At 50.3% G+C, this 23,795-nt stretch overlaps 3 protein-coding genes across 3 annotated transcripts; 2 read left to right on the forward strand and 1 right to left on the reverse strand.

The window, feature by feature from the left end:
- Positions 1-1,667: 1,667 nt before the first annotated feature.
- Positions 1,668-2,603, reverse strand: LOC137846854 (olfactory receptor 14C36-like). Its single transcript, XM_068664963.1, has one exon. It carries the CDS (start codon positions 2,601-2,603, stop codon positions 1,668-1,670), a length of 936 nt encoding a protein of 311 aa, XP_068521064.1.
- An 8,047-nt stretch (positions 2,604-10,650) lies between these two features.
- Positions 10,651-11,592, forward strand: LOC137846855 (olfactory receptor 14A16-like). The gene has a single exon (XM_068664964.1). The coding sequence runs from the start codon at positions 10,651-10,653 to the stop codon at positions 11,590-11,592; it is 942 nt and encodes a 313-aa protein (XP_068521065.1).
- A 5,225-nt stretch (positions 11,593-16,817) lies between these two features.
- On the forward strand, positions 16,818-17,777 carry LOC137846856 (olfactory receptor 14A16-like). The gene has a single exon (XM_068664965.1). It carries the CDS (start codon positions 16,818-16,820, stop codon positions 17,775-17,777), a length of 960 nt encoding a protein of 319 aa, XP_068521066.1.
- The last annotated feature ends 6,018 nt before the right edge of the window (positions 17,778-23,795 follow it).

The following is a 23,795-nucleotide window of genomic DNA, read 5'->3' on the forward strand; positions in this document are numbered from 1 at the left end:
TCTGATGGCTTTCATGGAATCAGAGGATCTGTCTCACTCTGCTGGCTACTCTGTTGCTGAGACAGAAGTGGTGTTGTAGTCGGCAGGGAAAAGGGCACAAAGTTCTGTAGGAGCATCCTGCACCTGCCCATCAGCTCTGCGCCTCTACAAAAATGTACATCCTATATACAAGCGTTGGTTCCAGAATGACTCCTATGGATCCAGGGTAACATTTTGCAGGCCTTCATGCAGGATTTACCTCCCCTCAGTCATCTTGGAGGCAGTGGCCGCCTCTATGGAGAGAATTGAAAACAGCTATGAGGTATGAGTTTCGTCAAAAACTGAGATCTCTGACATGACAACCAGAGGTGCTGCTCTGCAGAGTGAGGGGGCTGTGGTGCCCAGGGCATGGGGGCACTCTGCAGGGCCGTGCTGGGCAGGCTGGGAGGCAGACCCAGCTCATGGGGTCACTGCCATTGCCCCAGGGCTGCAAGGAATCACTCCCCAGGCTCCTTTGCTGGGGCTGCTGTGTGCCCTGGGGCTGCAGAGTTCTCTTATGCCTGCTCACAGCAGATTGAGCACTTGAGCTCTGCTCAGTCCACCTCAGACAGGCTCACGCTCTGTGGGCTCCATTCACTGCTGTCTCCTGGGCTCACGCTGGCCTGACAGAGGAGGCCAGTGAGTGATTTTTTGCAGGCCTGGGGCAATGGCAGTGATATTTCCTCATTTCTCACGGCCTTCTCACAGGTCTTTCTCATAGCACTTCCCACTGCCCAGCACTGCCCCCCAGGTGGGACTAAGACAATGTTCAGAAGGTCTTGGGCTTCCTCAGTCGTCCTGCTTATTAGGACCTTCCTGACTCCTCACAGAGCTCAGAGGGAGCCTTCTTGTCCAGTGTGTGGCCCTGCACTGGCTCTGTCTGGGACGGATTTAGTCTCTGCAGAGCAGCCCCTGTGGTGCTGTGTTTTCAATGTGACTGTACTGGGTCTGGCTGGGATGGAGTTACCTTTTCCTGTAGAAGCCCACCCAGTGCTGTGCTCTGCTTGAGTAGCTAGAACAGCACTGGTATCACGGTTGTGTTTTGTCTTCTGCTGAGCAGTACTGTCATAGCATCAGGAATCCCTCTAATCCCCCCTCCCCAAAGAGCCAGCAGGCTGCGGGTGTGCAAGAGAAAGGGAGGGGACATCACCAGAGCAGCTTACCTAAACCAGCCACAGAGATATTCCATACCATATGATGTCACACTCAGCAATAAAAGGCGAAAAATGGAAGGAGAGGGTAGAGGTGGGCTCCCGTTATGAAAACGTTTGTCCTCCTGAAAATCAGCTGTGTCTATTGAGGCCCTGTTTCAGGAAGTGGTTAAGCATCACGGTCACAAATAACTTTCTTTTTTTTTTTTTTTTTTTTTTTTTTAAATAGCTTCTTTGCTAGTTCACAGGTGATGGAAATACACTGCAGCTGAGACCTATGAATTTCTGCTCGCTTCTTTATTGTCTATAGGTACACAGAAAACCTGGCTTCACATATACATGAGATGATTAGGAAAAGTAAAGAGATAAATGAACAGGTAGGAGGCTAACAATGACATTAATTAAATCGACACCACAACTTGGAGAACATATTTATCAAGAAAAATAATACCAAATTACTTTCCTGTTTCTGAGATAAACTCAGAATGTAAAGGCACATTATAGTTTCTTAAGAAATATGTATTCAAATGATTTCCTCAGTGCATCCTTGAGCTCCTGGTTCCTCATGCTGTAAATGAGGGGGTTCAGTGCTGGAGGTAACATGGAGTACAGAAAAGATACTGCAAGGTCCAGGGATGGGGAGGAGATGGAGGGGGGCTTCAGGTAGGCAAACATGACAGTGCTGACAAACAGAGAGACCACACCCAGGTGAGGGAGGCACGTGGAAAAGGCTTTGTGCCGACCCTGCTCAGAGGGCATCCTCAGCACTGCCCTGAAGATCTGCACATAGGACACCGCAATAAAAACAAAGCAACCAACAACTAAACAAAAGCTAAATGCAATAAATCCAACTTCCCTGAGGTAGGCGTCTGAGCAGGACAGCTTGAGGATGTGGGGGATTTCACAGAAGAACTGGTCCACAGCATTGCCTTGGCAGAGGGGCAGGGAAAATGTACTGGTCGTATGCAGGACAGCATTGAGAAAGCCACTGCCCCAGGCAGCTGCTGCCATCTGGGCACAAGCTCTGCTGCTCAGGAGGCTCCCGTAGTGCAGGGGCTTGCAGATGGCAACGTAGCGGTCGTAGGCCATGACAGTGAGAATGCAATACTCTGCTGTGATAAAGAAGACAAAGAGAAAGACCTGTGCAGCACATCCTTGATAGGAGATGGCCCTGGTGTCCCAGAGGGCATTGGCCATGGCTTTGGGCAGAGTGGTGGAGATGCAGCCCAGGTCAAGGAGGGCGAGGTTGAGCAGGAAGAAGTACATGGGGGTGTGGAGGCGGTGGTGGCAGGCTATGGCACTGAGGATGAGGCCGTTGCCCAGGAGGGCAGCCAGGTAGATGCCCAGGAAGAGCGCAAAGTGCAGGAGCTGCAGCTCGCGCGTGTCTGTGAATGCCAGCAGGAGGAACTCACTCACAGAGCTGACATTGGGCATTTTCTGACATTGAGCACTGTTGTCTGTAGAGGAGATGGCAGAAAAAGTTTAGAAGACAATTCTCTGAGGAAAACCTACTGCAAGCCTTAGAGCACTCTCATCTGAAGCCTCTCTCTTTGCAAAAGGAGCTTTCTGCAGCTCTATCGCTTGAGTCCCAGCTGATGCTGGGTGAGACTGGCACTGCAAGCATGGATTGCTGGGGACTTTAGAGGTGTCCTTCCTTCTGTGAAGCAGTCAGAAAGCAGGAACAAGGGGGAAACTCAGGTTCAGTCCACTTATGAGATCCATGAACTTTGCAGGGTTGTTGCAAAAAACACTTCCAACCACACTGTAGAGCGAGTCAGATTATATTATGCTTAGTAGAACAATCACAGTCTTGTGTTTCCAAAGAAGTGGAGACAGCTTAAAACAAAGAAGACCAACCCCAGTGCAGATAGACAGAATCCTCACCTTATCTCCAGGTGCATGAGCAGGATCTCAGCTTTTCCTTCTTCGCCAAGAGTGCAGAGGCCTCATTCCAGCTGCCCACAGACAGACATCCAGCAGCACAGACATGGTGTTAGTACGGAGGTGTCTTCTCCTTGAAATATCTGGAAAACACAAGGATGCCAGGAGAGAGCTGCATCCTGCTGGAGAGAAGCGTGCAGCCCAGGACAATGCCCCACGGACAGAGCTGGATATTCGAAATCTGGGGTGTCCCAATACCCAATCTGCATCCCCTGCAGTGTCTGAAGGAGACTTGGCCACCCAACTCTTGGCTAAAAAGGGCAGCTTGATTATGACATTCCAAGGGGCTTCTGCCAGACTTCCTCACCTCGCACTGCAACCCAGCAGGACTCTCAAAGCCTACTGCATTGCCCACTGCCCTCCCAGAAACAAGACCCAGCAGGAGACCCTTCCAGGAGCTGCAGCTGCACAGCCCTGCAGCCAGGCGCTTACCTTGTCAAGGGCTGTGCAGGTTTCTCCTGCAGGCAGCTCTCAGCATCCTCCCACTGCTTCCAAGCCCTCTCTCCTTCTCTCCTCTCCCCATGCCAGCTGCAGTCCGAGCCCCCAGCCCTGCTGTGCTGTGCAGAGGAGCTGCTCCTGGGCACAGCTGTCTCTCTGCTTCATGGGACTTTCTGAAATGTGTTTTCTCTCTGTCCCACAAGCCCGGCCCAGCTCAGCAGCACAGCACCAGCCCAAGGCACTGCAATCACCCCTCTGGGGGCTTGGCTGATGAGCCCACGAACCTCAGGCACTCAGAGACAATTGAAGATATCTCTCCAGAAGTCCAAGTCAGATGCAAGTTTCCTGCAGTGTCCCCCTGAGGGCCAGCACTGACACAGCCTCCCTTGGAGCTCGTTAGAGCAGAACCCTGGAGGCAGTGAGGACAAGGAGACAAAGGCAATGTGAAGGTGACACTGATGTGTAGGAAACCTGGATGTGTGTCACCAAGCACAAGGGCCAGGCCTGGACTCCCTACTCAAGGAAGGGAGATCCTTTCCTTCCACACCTTTCTCCGGGCTCTTTGTGGGACAGTAGGAGATGGGGATGTGCATGGACAAGTGAGGAGAATGGTACGACCCCTGCCTGGTTCATTGGTGGGGGGTGAGGAGGCAATGAGGCCCTGGTTCTTCAATGATAAGCTGTCTCCTCATGGGCGTCAGTGGCAGAGATAACAGTCATAGATATGAACACAAAGACCTGGTCCTGTTGGGACTTTCAGCCTTGTCACAGCCCTCTTTCCTGTCTATACATGGCTTTGCTAGGGACTCCCAGACCTCCACATCTTTCCTTTTTGGCTGCATACCATTATCTCTTTGGTGTCACAGCAGATCTGAGATTAGTCTGATAACTCAGATCTTCTTGGTGGTCATGCTCCTTGTAAGGCAGCTCTGTAGGAAGCTGGCCTGGTTCCTCGTGAGCAGACACCACTGCTCGTATGGCATCCCTCGTGGTGCCCAGGGCCTCCTCCTCCTGGCCACTACTCACTCAGCAGAGTCCCAGTCTGCCCTGATGGGTGGGGTTTCTCTCCCTCTGGTACAGGACTGGGCTCTTCTCCATGTTAAAGTCAAGAGTTTTCTGACGTCAAAATCCTGCAGATTCTCAAGGTTCACCCAGAGTGATGCTCCATTCTATCAGCTGTTAATGTCAGCAGGCAGACAGTTCAACCTTCCTGTGATTGTGTTATCTCTGACTAGACAGCAGCAGCAGCAAGAGTTGCAGGGAAATTTGGATAATTCAGGAGTAACCAGCTAAATGGAATTGCAGCACAGTCACTCAAGTGCAGGGGATGGAAGGCTGCCAGGTTCCACATTCGCTGAGCTTTCTTCTCATGCATGCTGTCAGTTTGTCTGGAGCTGTGTCCTGAATTTTATGGGGCTGTGCAGGTCAAAATTAGAAGGGCCAAAGCCCAGCTGGACCTCAATCCATCTATTACTGTCAAAGATAATTAAAATAAATAAATAAAAAATAAAAAATAAAAAATAAAATAAAATAAAATAAAATAAAATAAAATAAAATAAAATAAAATAAAATAAAATAAAATAAAAATTAAATAAAATAAAAATGACATTAATAGTTTAAATGAAGGAGGATTAGGGAGAATCATAATCATTTATTGGATTTTGGGGGGAAAACCCAGTGACAAGGGATGCTGTAAAGGCTGAGACACTTAATGCCTTCTTTGTCTCTGTTACTATCAGCAAGACCAGTTGTTCCCCTGGACGTTTCTTCCTCCTCATGGCCAGTGCCATCCTTCCATTGCACAATTTGTGGCAGTTTTTTCTCTCCTGCTCTTTCCTACTAACAAAGGAAGCTCCCTCAGGGTGGAAACCATTCCTGAAGTAGGCATCCCAACCCAGCAGGCTCCTTGAGGCCTCTCAGCCAACCAGACACAAGTCACCTCAGAAGCATCTTCCAAGCCAGGGGCCTGCTGCTGGCCTTGCAGCTTCTTGGCTAGACATAGCCAAGCCTTCTGCCTCCTGCTGTGCAGTCATGGACTCAAGCAGAAGGGACAGGACAACCCATCTGGGGGCCTTCTTTCTGCCTGGGTCCTCCTGGCTCTGGAGGCAGAGGGGTTCCCCCAGTCAGCATGCCAAGCAGGTGCCTTCTGTTGGCCTAGCAGGGCCACTGCCAGATGTCAGCCCAAAAGTGCAGCTCCCAGGGAGAAGTCAAGGCTGACCTGCCACCTCCAGACACAAGTGACCTCACAGTCCCTTTCCGTGACACATTCCTGCTACTGCCCTATCAAGTGCAGAGACAGAAGTGACCTCACAGTCCCTGCCACAGTCACATTCCTCCTGCTGGGGCAGGAGATCCTGAGGCAGAGCTGACCTTTCTATAGCTCCCTCAGTATCTCTTTTTACTTTCTGGGTTAGAGATTAAGCAAAGTTTTAGTGGGATTGTTTGGTGTTCTGCTTATGCTGTCACATCTGTGGTTGAGGTATGGACAAGCTCCGTGGTTTACGGGTGTTTTACGTCTGCCAAGGAGTTTAGGGTTAAATAGAGCATTTTAATGTTAGTGTTAGGTGAAGGCATTACGGTTATCAAGAGAGAAAATTATTCCTTTCAGAGTGTTGTAGTAGCATTTAGGTTTAGGGATTAAAATCACTGTTCCCAGTAAGGTGAAGGACATACATTACTGTTTTAAGTCAGTCTTACTACAGCATTGGCATTGCATGAATGCTCTTACCTCTATGAAATCATTAATTTGTGCTGGCCATGCTCCTCTTACCACCCCATAATCTCACATGTCTCTTGTCCAGGCTGCTTCTGACCTCCCCATATCTTACTGGGATCAGCTTTCTGATGACATTTACCACCTCCATTTAGTGGGGACTATTAGTGTTAGGTCAGAGGTTGGACTCGATGATCTTGAGGTCTCTTCCAACCTAGAAATTCTGTGATTCTGTGATTCTGTGATCTCAGTGTATCTGTCTCACCTCTGTTGGGTCCTCCATTCCTGAGAATGAAGTGGCATTGTAGTCAGGAGGGAAAAGGACACAAAGATCTTTAGGCGCATCCTGTGCAATGTGCCCATCAGCTCTGCACCTCCACAAAATCATGCTTCCAACCTACAAGTTTTGTTTCCCAAATGGCTTCTGTGGATGCAGGGCTACTTTTCTCAGGCTCTCTCACAAGTTTCAGTTTCAGATGTGGAAGGATAGGATAAGGAAAGCTAAGGCACGGATGGAACTGAGCTTAGCAGGGGATGAAAATAATAACAGGACGAGATTCGGTAGATACATCGCTCAGAAAAGAAAGGCCAAGGAGAGTGTACCCTCTTCTGATGGATGAGAAGGGTGAACTGGTAATGACAGACATGGAGAAGGCAGAGGGACTCAACAACATCTTTGCCTCAGTCTTCCCTGCCAGTCAGGCTTCCCAGGACTTTCATTCCCTGAAGCCGTAGACGGAGTCTGGGGGGCAAAGTCCCACCCACTCTAAGTGAAGAGGAGGATTGAGACCACCTGATGGAATTCAACAAGTACAAGTCTATTGGGCCTGATGACTTGCATTCCAGGGTCCTGAGGGAACTGGCTGATGTAGTTTCCAAGCCTCTCTCCATCATATTTGAAGAGTCCTGGCAGTCAGGTGAAGTCTCTGCTGACTGGAAAAAGGAAACATCACTTCCATTTTTAAAAAGGGTAGAAATGAGAACCCATGGAACTACCGAATGGTGAGCCTCACCTCTGTGCCTCAAAAGATCATGGAAAAGATCCTCCTGGAATCGATGTCAAGGCCCATGCAAGACAAAGAGGTGATCTCAGACAGACAGCATGGCTTCACCAAAGAGTAAATCATGCCTAACCAATGTGATGGCTTTCTACAGTGGAGTGATCACATCAGACAACAAGAGAAGACCAGCCTATATCATCTACTTGGACTTCTGTAAGACCATTGACACTGTCCCACATGACATCCTTGTCTCCAAACTAGAGAGATACGCATTTGATGGGTGAACCATTCATTGGATAAGGAGTTGGCCTGAAGGTCACACCCAGAGCGTGGTGCTCAATGGAGCTGGGGCTGTTCATCCTGGAGAAAAGAAGGCTCAGAGGTGACCTCTTTGTGGCTTTTCAATATTAAAAGGGGCTTATAAAAAGATGGAGAGTGACTCTTTCCTCACTCAGATAATGACAGGACAAGGGGGAATGGTTTTAAGCTAAAAGAGGGAAGATTTAGCTTAGAGCTGAGGAGAAAATTTCTTCAATTTGGTGGGTAGTGAGGTACTGGAACAGGTTGCTGAGAGATCAGCCCCATCCCTGGAGCTGAGCAAGTGCAGGTTATGTGAGGTCCTGGACAACCTGATCTCATAGGAGGCATCCCTGCTAATGACATCCCTGTTAATGGCTGGGGGTTGGAACTAGGTGACCTTTAAGGTCCCTTCCAACAGGAGCCATTCTCTGATTCTATGGTCTCACAAACTATACTTCAACCATGACTCCCATGCCATCAGTCTTCCTGTGGTCTCTCACCTGACCAGAACAGAAGATGCCTCACCATCATCTTCAATGCCTTGAGCATGCTTCATGCCCTTTATGGTCCCTATCTGTGCCACATTCCTGCTGCTGGTCTGTCAGCTCCAGAGACAGAAGTGACATCCCAGCCTCTGTCACAGCCACGTGCCTCCTGCAGGCCCAGCACATCCTGAGGCACACCTGACCTCATCCCAGCATTCCCAGCTAGCTTCTCCTTGTGGCCTCTGATCTGATCAGATACCTGTCACCTCACATGCCTCTTCCAACGCCATGGGACTGCTGCAGGACGTCACAGTCCCTGCCATGCCCCAAGGGGACAAGCAGCTGAAGTTAGGGGTAGGAGTGGGGTTGAAGCTGAGATGTACTGTGTGCATGGTGGGGGGCTTTGGGGGTTAGATGATCAGGTTAATGTTTAGGAATTAGAGGTCACCATCCAGGGTTAAGGGAATAGCAAAGGCACTGAGTGAGGGATTAGTGTTCTGCTCAAGATGCCTGCTCAGGTTCTGGGATAAGGACAAGTTTTGAGGCTTTTCGTTTAAGTTTGGGTAGAGAGCTAGCTTTAAGGCTGGCATTTCATTCCTCCAAAATAGGAGTTAAGGGAGGGAATCATTTGTACTCATGTTTGACAATCAAACTATAATAGCATAAAATCAGTCTCTCCCAAATTCATCAAGGAGAAGACAGTGATGAATTCAGTCTGCCTCAATCAGCACACCCCAGCAGAGACCCTGCTGCCTTGGGGAGCTGTCAGCCCTGAGGCCTTGGGGACACCTCGAGGGAGCCCAAGGGCACAGAGCAAGTGATGCCATGGTCGGGTGCTGTGCTGCTGAGCTGGGCCGGGCTCCTGGGCCCAAGGGGAGCTCCTGGCAAGCTCTGCAGAGAGACAGCTGTGCCCAGGAGCAGCTCCTCTGCACAGCGCAGTAGGGCTGGGGGCTCTGACCGCAGCTGGCACACAGAGAGGAGAGAAGGAGAGAGGGCTTGGAGGCACTGAGGAGCGCAACAACAGAGGGCAGCGTGTGGCAGGACACATCTGCAGGCTCTTGACACCGTGAGGCTCTGGCAGCAGGGCACTGCAGGTGGGGTTGCCAGAGGGGTCTTCTACAGCTGGCACATCACATGGCTGATAGCATCTGTCAGGGTTGGTCTCTCAAAGCACTTGGTAAAGCAACTTGCAGTTGTTTTCTGCAGTGCTTTAGATAATGGCATTATGAGGGGCAATTCAGGAGGAACATCAAGGCTTGACTTATGTGAAGGGGAAGACTTTTTCTGCAGTCTGTGCTTGCAGACTGCTGCAGTGGACAGGAGGCAGGTTTCATTTTCAGGATTGTACAGGAGACTGAGACTCCTGGAGCATTGCATTGAGAAATCAATAACTCTGTGATCAAATTTGTAAAGTACCTTCCCAAACATCATCTCATGGACTGCACCAGCATCATCATAATGTGGTCCTCTCAGGTTTTATCCTAGCTTATCTTTAGGAGCTACAAAAGCTCTGATACCCCCTGTCTTTGGGAGGTGTCTGCAGGCTAAAGCAGAGCAAACAGCATTTGCAATGATAAGGAGCTGAGTCCTCTGCAGGCAGAGCTGCAGCACAGGAGGGTCTGCTGAGTGTCCGTCTGTCCCTCCCTGGCCTTGCCTCCCCTGGCAGCAGCACGCTGGCATTCCTCCTGGCTTCTCCAGCTGGCCGTGCTGCTGCTGGTCTTGTTCCCAGGCTGGCTGGGGATGGGGGTTTCACATGCCCGTGGGGTGAGCCCTTGGTGTGCTTGGGGGAAGGGGAGTATGGGGACAGGGTGAGAGTTCTGGAGATCTGCACTTTGTGCCTGGATTCCTCTGCCCTCAGCAGTGTCGTGGTTTCTTAGGTACTGGAACAGGCAGCACAGGGAAGTGGTCACAACAGTGAGGCTGCCAGAATTTAAGAAATATTTGGGCAACCCCCTCAGATATATAGACCAATTTGGGGGTTTTCACGTACAGATTCAGGGGTGGGATTTGAATAGCCTTGTGGGCCCCTTCCAAGCTGGGATATTCTATGACTCCATGTCTCTATGAACCTATGAGTCCAATAGTTCTGTAGCTCAGGAAATGCCAGCACAGGCCAAATGAGCTTAACCGTGGCTGTCGTCTCTAAATGAAACTCAGCACCAAAGGAACCATCCTCTTTTGTCTGAGGATCGACAGGTTTTCACTTGAAATGCCTTAGAAAACAGAGCAGGGTGAGCAGATCGGTACAAAATGCAAAAATAAATTCCCACAGCTCTGTTCTGCAGTTGGGTAAACTGGGAGCAACAATATTGAAAAGCTCTTTATAATCAGATGATTGAATCTGAGAGTACCCCATCTTCCTCTTTACCTCTGGTTGTGGGGCAGGACTGACTCCTTTCTTACTCAGATCAGGGTCACCTGCTCCCAGGGACACCCTAAGGCAGCATGAAGTAGACCACATGAAAGGGCCCTGCTAAAAGCCTGACTGAAAGAGTTTTCAGGGCAGTTAAGCGAGAAATGGAAGAAGTTTATCTCAGGTATGTCTTCTTATTTATTAAAGATTTTTTCTTCCTTGAGCAGTAACCCATGGCCAGAACTACCAAATGACCAACAGCAGCTCTGTGAGCGAGTTCCTCCTGCTGGCATTCACAGACACGCGCGAGCTGCAGCTCCTGCACTTTACGCTCTTCCTGGGCATCTACCTGGCTGCCCTCCTGGGCAACGGCCTCATCCTCAGCGCCGTAGCCTGCGACCACCGCCTCCACACCCCCATGTACTTCTTCCTCCTCAACCTCGCCCTCCTCGACCTGGGCTGCATCTCCACCACTCTGCCCAAAGCCATGGCCAATGCCCTCTGGGACACCAGGGCCATCTCCCATCAAGGATGTACTACACAGGTCTTTCTCTTTGTCTTGTTGATGTCATCCGAGTATTACCTTCTCACCATCATGGCGGACGACCGCTACGTTGCCATCTGCAAGCCCCTGCACTACGGGAGCCTCCTGGGCAGCAGAGCTTGTGCCCAGATGGCAGCAGCTGCCTGGGGCAGTGGCTTTCTCAATGCTGTCATGCACACGGCCAACACATTTTCCCTGCCCCTCTGCCATGGCAATGCTGTGGGCCAGTTCTTCTGTGAAATTCCCCAGATCCTCAAGCTCTCCTGTTCAGATTCTTATCTCAGGGAAACTGGCATCCTTGTGTTTAGTGTTTCTTTATCATTTGGTTGTTTTGTTTTCATTGTGCTGTCCTATGTTCAGATCTTCAGGGCAGTGCTGAGAATGCCCTCTGAGCAGGGCCGGCACAAAGCCTTTTCCTCGTGCCTCCCTCACCTGGCCGTGGTCTTCCTCTTTCTTAGCACTTCCATGTTTGCCTACTTGAAGCCCGCTTCTATATCTTCCCCATCTCTGGACTTGGTGGTGTCACTTTTGTACTCAGTGGTACCTCCAGCAGTGAACCCCATCATTCACAGCATGAGGAACCAGCAGCTCAAAGTTGCAGTGAGGAAATTGTTTCTATATGTGCTTCTTAAGCATCAGTGTTGTTAACATTATTGTGATTTTTATCATACCATTTTTATACTTAGTATTATTATCATATTGTAATAATAATAATAATCCTCTAAACGCTACCATTCGATTTGAGAAAGTGACATGAGAGTTTTTCATACCATTTTTTGTTTTTATTATTTTCATAACTTCTGATATTGTTTTAATTTATTAAGTATTTTTTTTTTCTTTTGACTACATCTTCCATTCAACCTATTGAACTAGGCTTCCTCTGTAGGTATAGACAATAAAGAAGACAGCATAAATTCAATGGTCTCAGTATTCCTCTCTTCCCATCTACTCTGGAGCTGGGGGAGCAGCCCCAGCACGCAGGAGGGGCTCAGGGCCAAGAGCCCAGCAACCACATGCAGGAGCAGCCCCTTACTGCCCGCTGGGCTCTGCCTCTCTGCTGCCTTCGGGTCAGGGCTGCTGTTTCCCTGGAGCCATGGCCATGGTCAGCAGCAGGACGTGGCCTTTTCCCTGCTGCTCTCTTTTGGCTTCCACATTGTGCTTCTTTTTTTCTGGGTAAGCCCTGATATCTCATTTAGCTTGGTGACAGTCCTGTTGTCTCTGCAGTGACATCCCTGTGGCTGCAGGCAGCAGCAGGCACTGTGCAGCCCTGGGTCACAGCTGCCTCCCTGCTAGCACCACAGTAACAAATGGGGTTTTAGTTGGGGCTTCCTGGAATGAAGAACATAGACTTAAATTCCAAAGACAGTCTGTGAGGGACCAAGGGCTTGACCAAGAGCTTTATGGCAGCACCTGACAGCAACTGGTCTTGGACTCATCTGCATGGCACTGCCCCCCTGCAGTGGGGCTCATGGCCACTGTAAGCTTGGAGAGGAATCTGGAGCTGCCAGGAGATGTCAGGGGATCTGCAGGGAGAACATGCAACACTGAGTTGGTAGGGATTAGAACCTCATAAAATTAATGGCCATCCAAAGAAGAGCTCAGTAAAGAAAAAGGGGAATCTGAGGAGTCCATGGGGTAAGGACAGCTCTGCCATGCCAGGAGTTGTGGTGATGTGCCAGCAGCAGAGACCTCTAAGAGTGTAGATTAATTGAGGATAACCTTCTTGAGGCCTCATGGACCAGGTCTGGTGCAGCACTCGCCTGCCTTTGTGCCCTCAGAGACACCCCATGGCCCTGCCCAGCACTGCCCTGTGCTGCTGAGCCATCAGGGCACATGGAAAGGGGCTCAGCCACAGAGATCCCCATGGATGTAGGTCTCCTGCCCAGCCTGAGCAGCACAGGCAGGGGAGGAGATCCCCAGGGATCCCAGGGCACCACAGCCCCTGGCTCTCACAGCAGCACCGCCAGCTTGGGGGCTTGAGGGGAGCACGGGGAGGGAAGCAGCAATGGCTGGCCAGGCCAGTACGGACATACTGCCCTGGGCAAGGCTCTCTTGGAGCAGGGATGGCCCTTGGGAAGAGCAGGGCAGCATTGCTGGGCCTGCACTGATGGGGAAAGGGCAAAGGGAAAGCTCTTTGTACAGGCCCCTGCTCGGGGCAGGCTGCTCTGTGGCTGGGCCAGGCCTCTTGTGCTGGCCTGGGGAGCGGGGCTGGCCCTGCGGGGCACAGGCACTGTGTGCTGGGGATCTCCCAGGCAAGAGAGCAGGGCTCCTGCAGCTTCATGGACCTCCATCTCCTGGCACCACGGACACCTCCTTGCTCCATGCATCCAGCAGATAAACACCTATCGGCCACCTGCTTTCTCTTTTTCTAGACGAATTGGGGACAGAATAGCAAAACCAAGTAAAACTCACAAATTGTGAGCCACAGAAGGTCCTGATGCTGTGCAAGAAATGCTCAAAAACAGAAACCACAACTGTGGGTGACCATCACTGGTCACAAAACCAAAACACAGTACCACAAGGGGCTCCTTTGCAGAGAGTAACTCCGTCCCACCAATAGCCAGTACAGAACCCTTTATGGACAAGAAGACTTCCTCCGAGCTCTCGAAAGAGCCAGGAAGGTGAGAATAACACCAGGACAATTGAGGAAGCCCAAAGTCCCTTCTGAAGGGTCACTGAGTGCCACCTGAGAGGCAGTGATGGGCAGTGGGGAGGGCCAGGAGAAAGACTTGTGAGAAGGCTGTGAGAAACAGAGACACTCAGGGCTTTAGCACTTGTCTGTGGGTGGACTAGGAAGACGAGGTCACTCCTGAGACTGGGGCAAGGCTGAAGGTCCCTGCGTGAAGCTGGGCTGATGGAGGCACACATTGCATGTGTGCCTCATCCTGGGAGCAGGGGCCTGCCCGCGATGCACGATGGCTGGGCTGTGCTCAGCCATGCCCCAGGAGATGACCTTGCTCTCTTCCTCCCCACCACTCCCCACATGGGGCAGGCCCTCAGGAAACACCCCTGAGCCTGGAGATGCACCAACCTGCTGCAGTGAGGTGCCACTAGTGCAGGGGAAGAAGGGAGGGTTGGAGAGACACGTGGGGCCTGCGGGCAGGAGTGGTGTGGCCTGGGGAAGTGAGTGCCTGGGAAAAGATACCCTGGAGCCATAGGAGCCATTCTGGAAAGAAAACTTGTAGGCAGGAACCGCACTTTTGGGATGGTGCAGAGCTGCTGGGCACATTGTGCAGGGTGCTCTGATGGACTTTTGTGTCCTTTTCCATCATGTCTTAAGTGCCACTTTTCTCTGAAATAGAGCAGCCAACAGAGGTGTGATGGATATGCTGAGATCATGAAAGCCATCAGAAAGCTGATCCCAGTGAGATGACCGTTAAGGGGAGGTTAGGAGAAAGATGGACAGCAGAGATGTGAGATTTGGGGGAGGGAACAGGGGCTTGGCCATCAGAAATTAAGGATTTTGTAGAGGTAAGAGGGTTCAGATTCTGCTGATAATGCTGTAGCAGTGACTTAAAACAGTTATATGAGGCTATTCCCTGGCTTCAACCTATAAAACTTAATACCTACACCTAAATGCTACTCCACACCCTGACAGGAATCCACTACGCTAATGACTGACCTCAACATATCCCTAGAGGACAAAACTCAGCCCATAGCCGCTTCCCCTAGATCTTACTCTCTTAATCACTCTGATTTCTGCTCTTAATACTAGAACTAAAATGGCCTACACTAGAAAACTGCTTAAGAGACCTAAACAAAACCCTTACCCCAAGTGAATGTGAAGGGACATGGATCTGATCAGCTTGTGGGCCACGAGGAGGAGATGGGTGGGAATGCTCTAAGGTGCTCAGCTCTGCCTCAGGATCTCACGGCCCAGCAGGAGGAATGTGACTGTAGCAGGGACTGTGAGGCCACTTCTGCCTCTGCAGTTGATAGGGCAGCTGCAGGAACATGTCACACAAAGGGACTGTGAGGTCACTTGTGTCTGTAGGTGGCAGGTCACCCTTGAGTTCTCCCTGGGAGCTGCACTTTTGGGCTGACATCTGGCAGTGGCCCTGCTAGGCCATCAGAAGGCACCTGCTTGGCATGCTGACTGGGGGATCCCCTCTGCCTCCAGAGCCAGGAGGACCCAGGCAGAAAGAAGACCCCAACATGGGTTGTCCTGGCCCTTCTGCTTGAGTCCATGAGTGGGCAGCAGGAGGCACAAGGCTTGGCTGTGTCTAGCCAAGAAGCTGCAAGGCCAGCAGCAGGCCCCTGGCTTGGAAGCTGCTGCTGAGGTGACTTGTGTCTGCTTGGCTGACAGGCCGCCAGGAGCCTGCTGGGTTGGGATGCCTACTTCAGGAGGGGTTTCCACCATGCTGATGCCATACGAGCAGTGGTGCCTTCTCACAAGGAACCAGGCCAGCTTCCTACAGAGCTGACTTATGAGATATTTGGGTCCATGGTTATGGCTATTGTCTCTTCCACTAATGCTTTTGAGGAGACAGATAATCATTAAAGCACCAGATCCTAATTGGCTTCTCGTGGGCTCATCAGCAAAGCCCCTAGAGGGGTGATGGCAGTGCCTTGGGCTGGGCTTGTGCTGCTGAGCTGGGCTGGTCTCATGGGACAGAGAAAACACAGTTCAGAAAGTCCCATGAAGCAGAGAGAGCGCTGTGCCCAGGAGCAACTCCTCTGCATAGCGCAGCAGGAAAGAGACACAGAGGCACAGACACAGAGAGAAGAAAAGGAGAGAGTGGCTGAAGGCAGTTGGCAGTGGGAGGATGCTGAGAGCTGCCTGCAGGAGAAACATGCACAGCCCTTGACAAGGTAAGGGTCTGGCTGCAGGGCCATGCAGCTGCAGGTCCTGGAAGGGTCTCCTGCTGGGTCTTGTTTCTGGGAGGGCAGTGGGCAATGCAGTAGGCTTTAAGAGTCCTGCTGGATTGCCCTGCGAGGGGAGGAAGTCTGGCAGAAGCCCCTTGGAGTGTCATAACCTAGCTACCCCTGGTCAGATAAGACAGGGGTGGCTAGAACACTGCAGGAGTGCAGCTAGGATATTGGAACACGCAAGCTTGCAGATATCCATCTCTGTCCGTGGGGCATCCTTCTGGGCTGCAGGCTGCTCTCCAGCAGGATGCAGCTCTCTCGTGGTTTCCTTGTGTTATCCAGGTGCCCCAAGGAGAAGACACCTCCTTGCTAAGGCCATGTCTGTGCTGCTGGATGGCTGTCTGTGGGCAGCAGGATTGAGCCTCCTGAACCACTGGCTAGGACGGAAGAGCTGAGATAGTGATCAGGAACCTGAAGATAAGGTCAGGATTCTGTCCATCTGTATTTTGAGTTGGGCTTCTCTGCTCTCAGCTGTCTCCTGTTTCTTCTCATGCCCAAGCTCATTGTTGGGCAGATCTGCTCCACTCATTCTTCACCAAGGGACAGTGCCATTGCCTCCTGGCATCCGCAGGATTTCACCAGGAGCACACATATAAAGTCACAGAGTTAAATCTTCCAATAATTCACCAAAGAGTTACAGGGTCAACCGAATAACATTAAAGCAAGTAAAACACTGCAGCTCTGCTCTGCATTCAGATGAGTTGTTTGCAAGAAAACTCTGCAAACTCATTGACTTGACAAGTGGACTGAACTTGAGTGTCCCCCATGTTCCTGATTCCCTCCTGCAGCAGGTAGGACTCCTCTGCAGCCCACAGCAGCCCCTGCACCCAGTGCCACTGTCAGCCAGCACCAGCCACAACTCAAGCAGGAAAGCTGCAGAAAGGTTCTGCTGCAAAGAGAGAGGCTCTGTTTGGGGGTTCTCTAAGACTTGTAATAAGTTTTCCTCATCCAAATCAGTTCTAACTTTGTTCTACCTTTTTCTCTCCAACAGAGAATGTCAGAAAATGCCCAACATCAGCTCTGTGAGCGAGTTCCTGCTGCTGGCATTTGCAGACACGCGCGAGCTGCAGCTCCTGCACTTTGTGCTCTTCCTGGGCACCTACCTGGCTGCCCTCCTGGGCAACGGCCTCATCCTCAGCGCCGTAGCCTGCCACCACCGCCTCCACACCCCCATGTACTTCTTCCTCCTCAACCTCGCCCTCCTCGACCTGGGCAGCATCTCCACCACTCTGCCCAAAGCCATGGCCAATTTCCTCTGGGACACCAAGGCCATCTCCTATCAAGGATGTGCTGCTCAGGTCTTCTTTATAGCCTTCTTCATTGGAGCAGAGTATTCCCTTCTCACTGTCATGGCCTACGACCGCTACGTTGCCATCTGCAAGCCCCTGCACTACGGGAGCCTCCTGGGCAGCAGAGCTTGTGCCCAGATGGCAGCAGCTGCCTGGGGCAGTGGCTTTCTCATTGCTGTCCTGCACACAGCCAACACATTTTCCCTGCCCCTCTGCCAAGGCAATGCTGTGGACCAGTTCTTCTGTGAAATCCCCCACATCCTCAAGCTCTCCTGCTCAAATGCCTACCTCAGGGAAGTTGGGGCACTTGTGTTTAGTACTTCTTTAGTCTTCGGTTGTTTTGTTTTCATTGTGGTGTCCTATGTGGAGATCTTCAGGGCTGTGCTGAGGATGCCCTCTGAGCATGGACGGCACAAAGCCTTTTCCACGTGCCTCCCTCACCTGGCCGTGGTCTCCCTGTATCTCAGCACTGCCACGTTTGCCTACCTGAAGCCCCCCTCCACCTCTTCCTCATCCCTGGACCTGGTGGTGTCATTTCTCTACTCGGTGGTGCCTCCAGCAGTGAACCCCCTCATCTATAGCATGAGGAATAAAGAGCTCAAGGAGGCACTGAGGATGTTATCGCAATATTCAGTATTTCAGAGAGGAACCCATCTTTTGCATCTGATTCCCTGAAATGTATGTGGACAAGGCAGAAACATCTTTGTTCATATATTTCAAAAATTGTTCATTCTTTTCAATATTATTCCAATATGCTAAATAATTTTTTATTTCTTTATTTTATAAATTTAAGATATTTCTATTCCTCGTCTACCTTTTCTTCTAACCCAAAGTCCTCATGTAGAGGTGCTTCTAAGCTCTTTGTAGCTAACTAAATAAAGGAACCAGCAGGCAGGCAGTTTCTGTGGATCTCATTTCTCATACACTCTTCTCAGGTACAGCGGTGGTTGTGGGATGAAGATCCCTGTTACAACGTGGTGGAAAGCCCTGGTGTCCTCCTTTGGGGCTGCCCTTTCTGCCCTGGCAGGCACTCCCTCCCTGCAGCCTTTGGAGGGGACCTCCAAAGCCCATCTAGCCACCCCCACTAGACACGCATGGACACCTACACCAGGCAGCCCAGGCCCATTTCCAGTTGGGTTTGGGGTATCTCCAGTTGAGGAGGACTCCCCCATTTTGGGGAAACCTGATCAAGTGCTTGGTATTGGAAACATGATCCAGTTCTTGATATTGCTCACAGTAAAATTGTTTTCCTGTGTGCAATTCCCATGTCTTGTCCAATCACCGGGCATTGCTGAGACTGTCAGAGGAAAAGATCTGATAGCAAATCCATGTCTCACAGACAGCTCATAGCAGCAGGCAGAGATGAACTAGACATGTTTTCTTGGTATTAGTCAGAACCAAAATGGTCACCAAGGCCTCTATATTCAGTAAAAAGAGTTCAAGGATGAGAAGAGCATGTATTGATAGGAAGACCATGAAAAGCCACCAGGACAAGGGCCATTTTCTGCCCCTGCAGGAGACTGACCCTGGGCAATGCCCAACCTGGGAAGCAGCTGTGTTGGACGTTCATGGTGGGCAGTGAGCTGGGCAGGAGGCAGCCCTGCGCCATGGGAGCACAGGAAGGAAGGCTGAGGGGCACCTCACTGCAGCCTGCCAGGAGTTGCAGGGATGTCAGGAAGAGCCCCCACGGGGCCAGGCTGTGCCCCGGTGTGGTGGTTGTGTAATTCACATTGGTGATGGCACAAATGCCGGTTCCTTCACCAGTGATGCACATCCTTCCTCATGTTAGGCCAAACTCAACGTCCTTCTCTCTGCTTTTCCTCATGGATGACCTGGAATAGGTCTCCTTGACTACTCTGAGGCACAATGCAATGCTTTTTGCCTTCTGCTACTCCAGCACAATATGTGTGACTTTCCCTTACTCTGCACATTGACCTCACGGGTCATTCCGTATTTGTTGCTTTCAAGATGTTATTTGGACGGGAGCCATTTGCAAAGTGGGGCAAGCTGATGGGTTCTGCCTCAGCCATTTGAAGCATGCTATACTTGAGTTTATCAGCCTGAGTTTGCTAAAGATGACCCAGGAACGTCATCAACAGATGTTCAAGTGTCTAGTTTAAGTAAGGGAGAGTATCTCAGATTTCCAGTGGCCATTTCAAATCTAGGTCAATCCAAGGAACCCACTGAAGAAGAGGTTTGTCTTTGAAGGGGTGTTCCTGTGCTGGGCTGGGCTGCAGTTACAGGGACAAAGACCACTGCTGGCAGTGGAGGTGCCCTGGGAACTCCACCTGGCTCCACCTGATTTTCCCAAAGGGCTCTGGCATCCTGCAGGTCTTCTCTGACATCTGCTGGTCCAGGGAAGTGCCTCAAACACAACAGGGCCACTGGAGGTTTTCCCTGGTTATGCTTATGGTCAGACAGCAAAGCTCTGCCAGAATACCCAGTATTTTTTTCAGTACTTGAATAATAAAGCAACAACTCATCAGCTCAAAAGACTCAATCCTTTCTTTAAAATGTCTCATGTGAAGTGTAATTTCTATCATGAAGAAATGTGATTTTTCTGGATGCATATTCATCCCAGGAGAAGAAATACTGGTGTTCACCTGTAGTTGCATTGTCATCGCTTTTCTATCATGCTGTGCTCCCTCCCTCATCTTCCAGGCACAAAACTCATCTTGATTACACAGACCCTGCTGAATGTCCCCTTTCCAGCTGCCTGTCTGGACCTATGCACTTCCCATCATTCTCCTGGTTTGCCCTCCTCTTACCGTTTAATCCTTCAGACAGCTCTCACCAACCCAGTTGCTATTTTGAGTTGCAGTGAGTTCAAGGTCACCCATCTCTCAGCAGTCTTTGTAATGGTTTCCTTAGTAAGACCCTCATCATTTATCATTGAATTAGTATGATATGGATTAATATTAACACAATTACTTAAATCACTGTAAAATACATCATGTACAGTCATCCTTTTGGGAAGGTAAACATCACTGGAGGCAATAAAATAAGGAACTTGAACTGTAGTTTAAAACCCTGCTCTTCCCACCTAAACAGGGTTTCAAAGGAGAAACCCTAGACCAGGAGAATGATGCTCTAAATTGAAACACAACAAAATTCAGCCTTTAAAATGAAGAAAGATTTTTATTAGATGCTCTTTGAAATCTTCCCCCTTAACTACAACATGAAAGCTCTCCAATGAGCTGATCAAGTCTTGAATACTTGAAGAAAATGTTGGAAGAGACATGGCTCCTTAGGAGTTTCTGTGTTTTAATGAAGTCTATGGTGTATTTTGGTGCTGAGTCAATGAAACTTGGGTACTGAGCGGAGAATGATGCAACTGTGTGAAAAAGCAAACTCAGAAGGAAAAGCTGAAGTGACTTGGAGTCTTAATGGTCCCACTGAGGGCTGTTACTAACAAAGCTTCCCCAAGGACATGTTAGGACAGATAATTGGAGGCCATGGTTACAGACAGGCAAAGCACTGTGCTGAGAAAAGTCTTGGTTGGTTTAGGTGAAGCAAAAGGGCCAAGGCCTGACCCCAGTCACTGCGAGGAGAGATCCTGCACCCCCCTGTCTGGCTCAGGACTTTTCTTGGGGGTCTGAGGAATGTGGTGGTCAGTGTGATGCCATGAGAAGAACACTAGTATGACACCACCCTGCCTCTGCACAGGGTTGCAAGGCAGCAAGGAGGCTGCACTGCAATAACTATATGTCATCTTCTCATAAGCTCTAGCCAAAGCGTCAGGACTGTTGGGGCCTACCTTTTTTACCAGCAACCTCTGTCTTTTCCTCTGCATGCTTTCCTATGCTGTCCCACGCTTTTTCCTATTTCCTAGAAGTGTGCAGACACCCATCTCTGTTCACCACCTTGCTCTCATCCCAGCATTTCCATCATTTCACCAGTGTCTCATCAGCCCTCACCAGCTGTTCCTTGAAACACAAAGCTAGGGTCTGATCATAGATACTCACCAGCATCTCCCAAGCCATGGGCCTGCTGCTGGCCTTGCAGCTTGTGGAGACACAGCCAAGCCTTGTGCCTGCTGCTGCCCAGTCAAGGACTCAAGCAGAAGGGACAGGACAACCCATCTGGGGGCCTTCTTTTTTCCTTGGGTCCTCCTGGCTCTGGAGGCAGAGGGGATCCCCCAGTCAGCATGCCAAGCAGGTGTCTTCTGCTGGCCTAGCAGGGCCACTGCCAGATATCAGCCCAAAAGTCCAGCTCCCAGGGAGAAGCCAAGGGTGACCTGCCACCTACAGACACAAGTGACCTCACAGTTCCTGCTGCTGCTCACATCCATGTTTGAATGCCATGTGACTTCAGAGAAGTGTCACAATTCCTGTCTTGCCCCAAGGGGTGAAACGACCAAAGTTAAGGGTTAGGAGAAGGTCTGAAGGTGAGGAGGTTAATGCAGGGGAATGAGGGCTTTGTCTGGTTTATGTTTACTTTTAGGATTAGGGACTAGGATTCACCTTTCTGAGTGATTAATAGAGATTAATTCTCTGTTTTGTGGGTAGGTTTGATGTTCTGTTTGGGGTGTCAGGTCTGTGGTTAGGGGATGGGTAAGTTTTGTGTTTCAAGGTTTTGTTTAGGTCTGCCTAGAAATCTAGGGTTAAATAGAGCTATTACAAGCATGTGTTAAGGGCAGGGATCAAGGTAAGCAACAGAGTAAAGGTAAGGGCAAGAGGCTATGGGCTGAGTTTTGGCTTCAGTGCATACTTTGATGTCAGGCATAAGAGTAGTAGATTCTTGTCAGGGTGTGGGGTAGCATTTATATTTATGAATTAAGTTTACTGGTTGAAAGTGGAGAAGGGCCTAATATGACTCTTTTAAGTCAGTATTACAGCAGCATCAGCATAACCTGAATCCTCTTACCTCTACAAAATCCCAAATTTCTGCTGGTCAAGCCCCTGTTCCCTCCCCCAAATCTCACATCTCTCCTGTCCATGCTTCTCCTGACCTCCCATATCAGTCATCTCACTGGGATCAGCTTTCTGATGGCTTTCATGATCTCAGAGTTAAGGTTTAGGAGAGGGTTTAACATGAGGAGGTTAATGCACAAGAACAGGGGCTTTGGGTTAGAGATTAAACAAATGCTTGGTGGGAGGGTTTGGTGTTCTGCTTGGGGTGTCAGGTCTGTGGTTAGGCTATGGGCAAACTTTGCGCTTTAGGGTTTTCTTTACATTGGTAAAAAGTTATCTAGGATTAAATAGAGCATATTAATGGTATTGTAAAGGGAAGGGAACAGGTTCATCAAGAGAACAAGTGTAAAGGTAAGGGGCTGAGAAGGAAACCCACCTCATGGTGTTTAGCAATGTGGGTTTGTGTGACATGATTAGAAGGACAGTCATTGGATGGCATGAACTTGGAGGTCTTTTTCTATGATTCTATCAAGGCAGCAGAGAGGTCAGAGCCCAGCAGGCAGTGGAGGGCAGCCCTGAGGGCCACCGGGGCTGCCTCTCCCAGTGGCAACTGGGTTCTTGGCCCTGAGCTGGGACTGCTCCCCTAGCTACAGAGGTGATGGGAAGAAAGGAAAGTTGAGATCAGTAAAGTTCTCATGGCTTCTTTATTCCCTATATGTACACTGGAAGCCTAGTTCTATAAGTAGTTTAGATGATACCGTCAAAGTAAGTAAATGAATTAACAGGAAGAAGGCCAAGAATAATATTAAACCAAAATCAAAGATATTGAAGACATTCTTGATACTTAAGAGGCACGTAGAGAAAGAGTTTACTCACTGCACCCTTGAGCTCCTTGTTTCTCATGCTGTAAATGAGGGGGTTCACTGCTGGAGGCAATACTGAGTACAGAAATGACACCACCTGGTCCAGGGATGGGGAAGCAATGGAAGGGAGCTTTAGGTAGGCAACTGTTGCATTGACAACCATTCGGAAGACCACAGCCAGGTGAGGGAGGCACGTGGAAAAGGCTTTGTGCCGGCCCTGCTCAGAGGGCATCCTCAGCACGGCCCAGAAGACCTGCACGTAGGACACCACAATATAAATAAAACAACCAAAGCCTAAAGAAACACTAAACACAAGTGCCCCAACTTCCCTGAGGTAGGCATCTGAGCAGGAGAGCTTGAGGATGTGGGGGATTTCACAGAAGAACTGGTCCACAGCATTGCCTTGGCAAAGGGGAAGGGAAAATGTGTTGGCCGTGTGCAGGACAGCATTGAGAAAGCCACTGCCCCAGGCAGCTGCTGCCATCTGGGCACAAGCTCTGCTGCCCAGGAGGCTCCCGTAGTGCAGGGGCTTGCAGATGGCAATGTAGCGGTCGTAGGCCATGATGGTGAGGATAGAAAACTCCACACCCGCCAGGAAGGCAAAGAGAAAGACCTGTGCAGCACAGCCTTGATAGGAGATGGTCTTGGTGTCCCAGAGGGCATTGGCCATGGCTTTGGGCAGAGTGGTGGAGATGCAGCCCAGGTCGAGGAGGGCGAGTTTGAGGAGGAAGAAGTACATGGGGGTGTGGAGGCGGTGGTCGCAGACTATGGCGGTGAGGATGAGGCCGTTGCCCAGGAGGGCAGCCAGGTAGATGCCCAGGAAGAGCGCGAAGTGCAGGAGCTGCAGCTCGCGCGTGTCTGCGAATGCCAGCAGGAGGAACTCACTCACAGAGCTGCTGTTGGGCATTTGCTGACATTAAACACAGCTGCCTGTTGAAGAGGAGAATGCAGAAGTTAGAACAGACTTCAATAAGGAA

The sequence above is a fragment of the Anas acuta genome, chromosome W, assembly GCF_963932015.1.
Source record: "Anas acuta chromosome W, bAnaAcu1.1, whole genome shotgun sequence".
Taxonomy (NCBI): domain Eukaryota; kingdom Metazoa; phylum Chordata; class Aves; order Anseriformes; family Anatidae; genus Anas; species Anas acuta.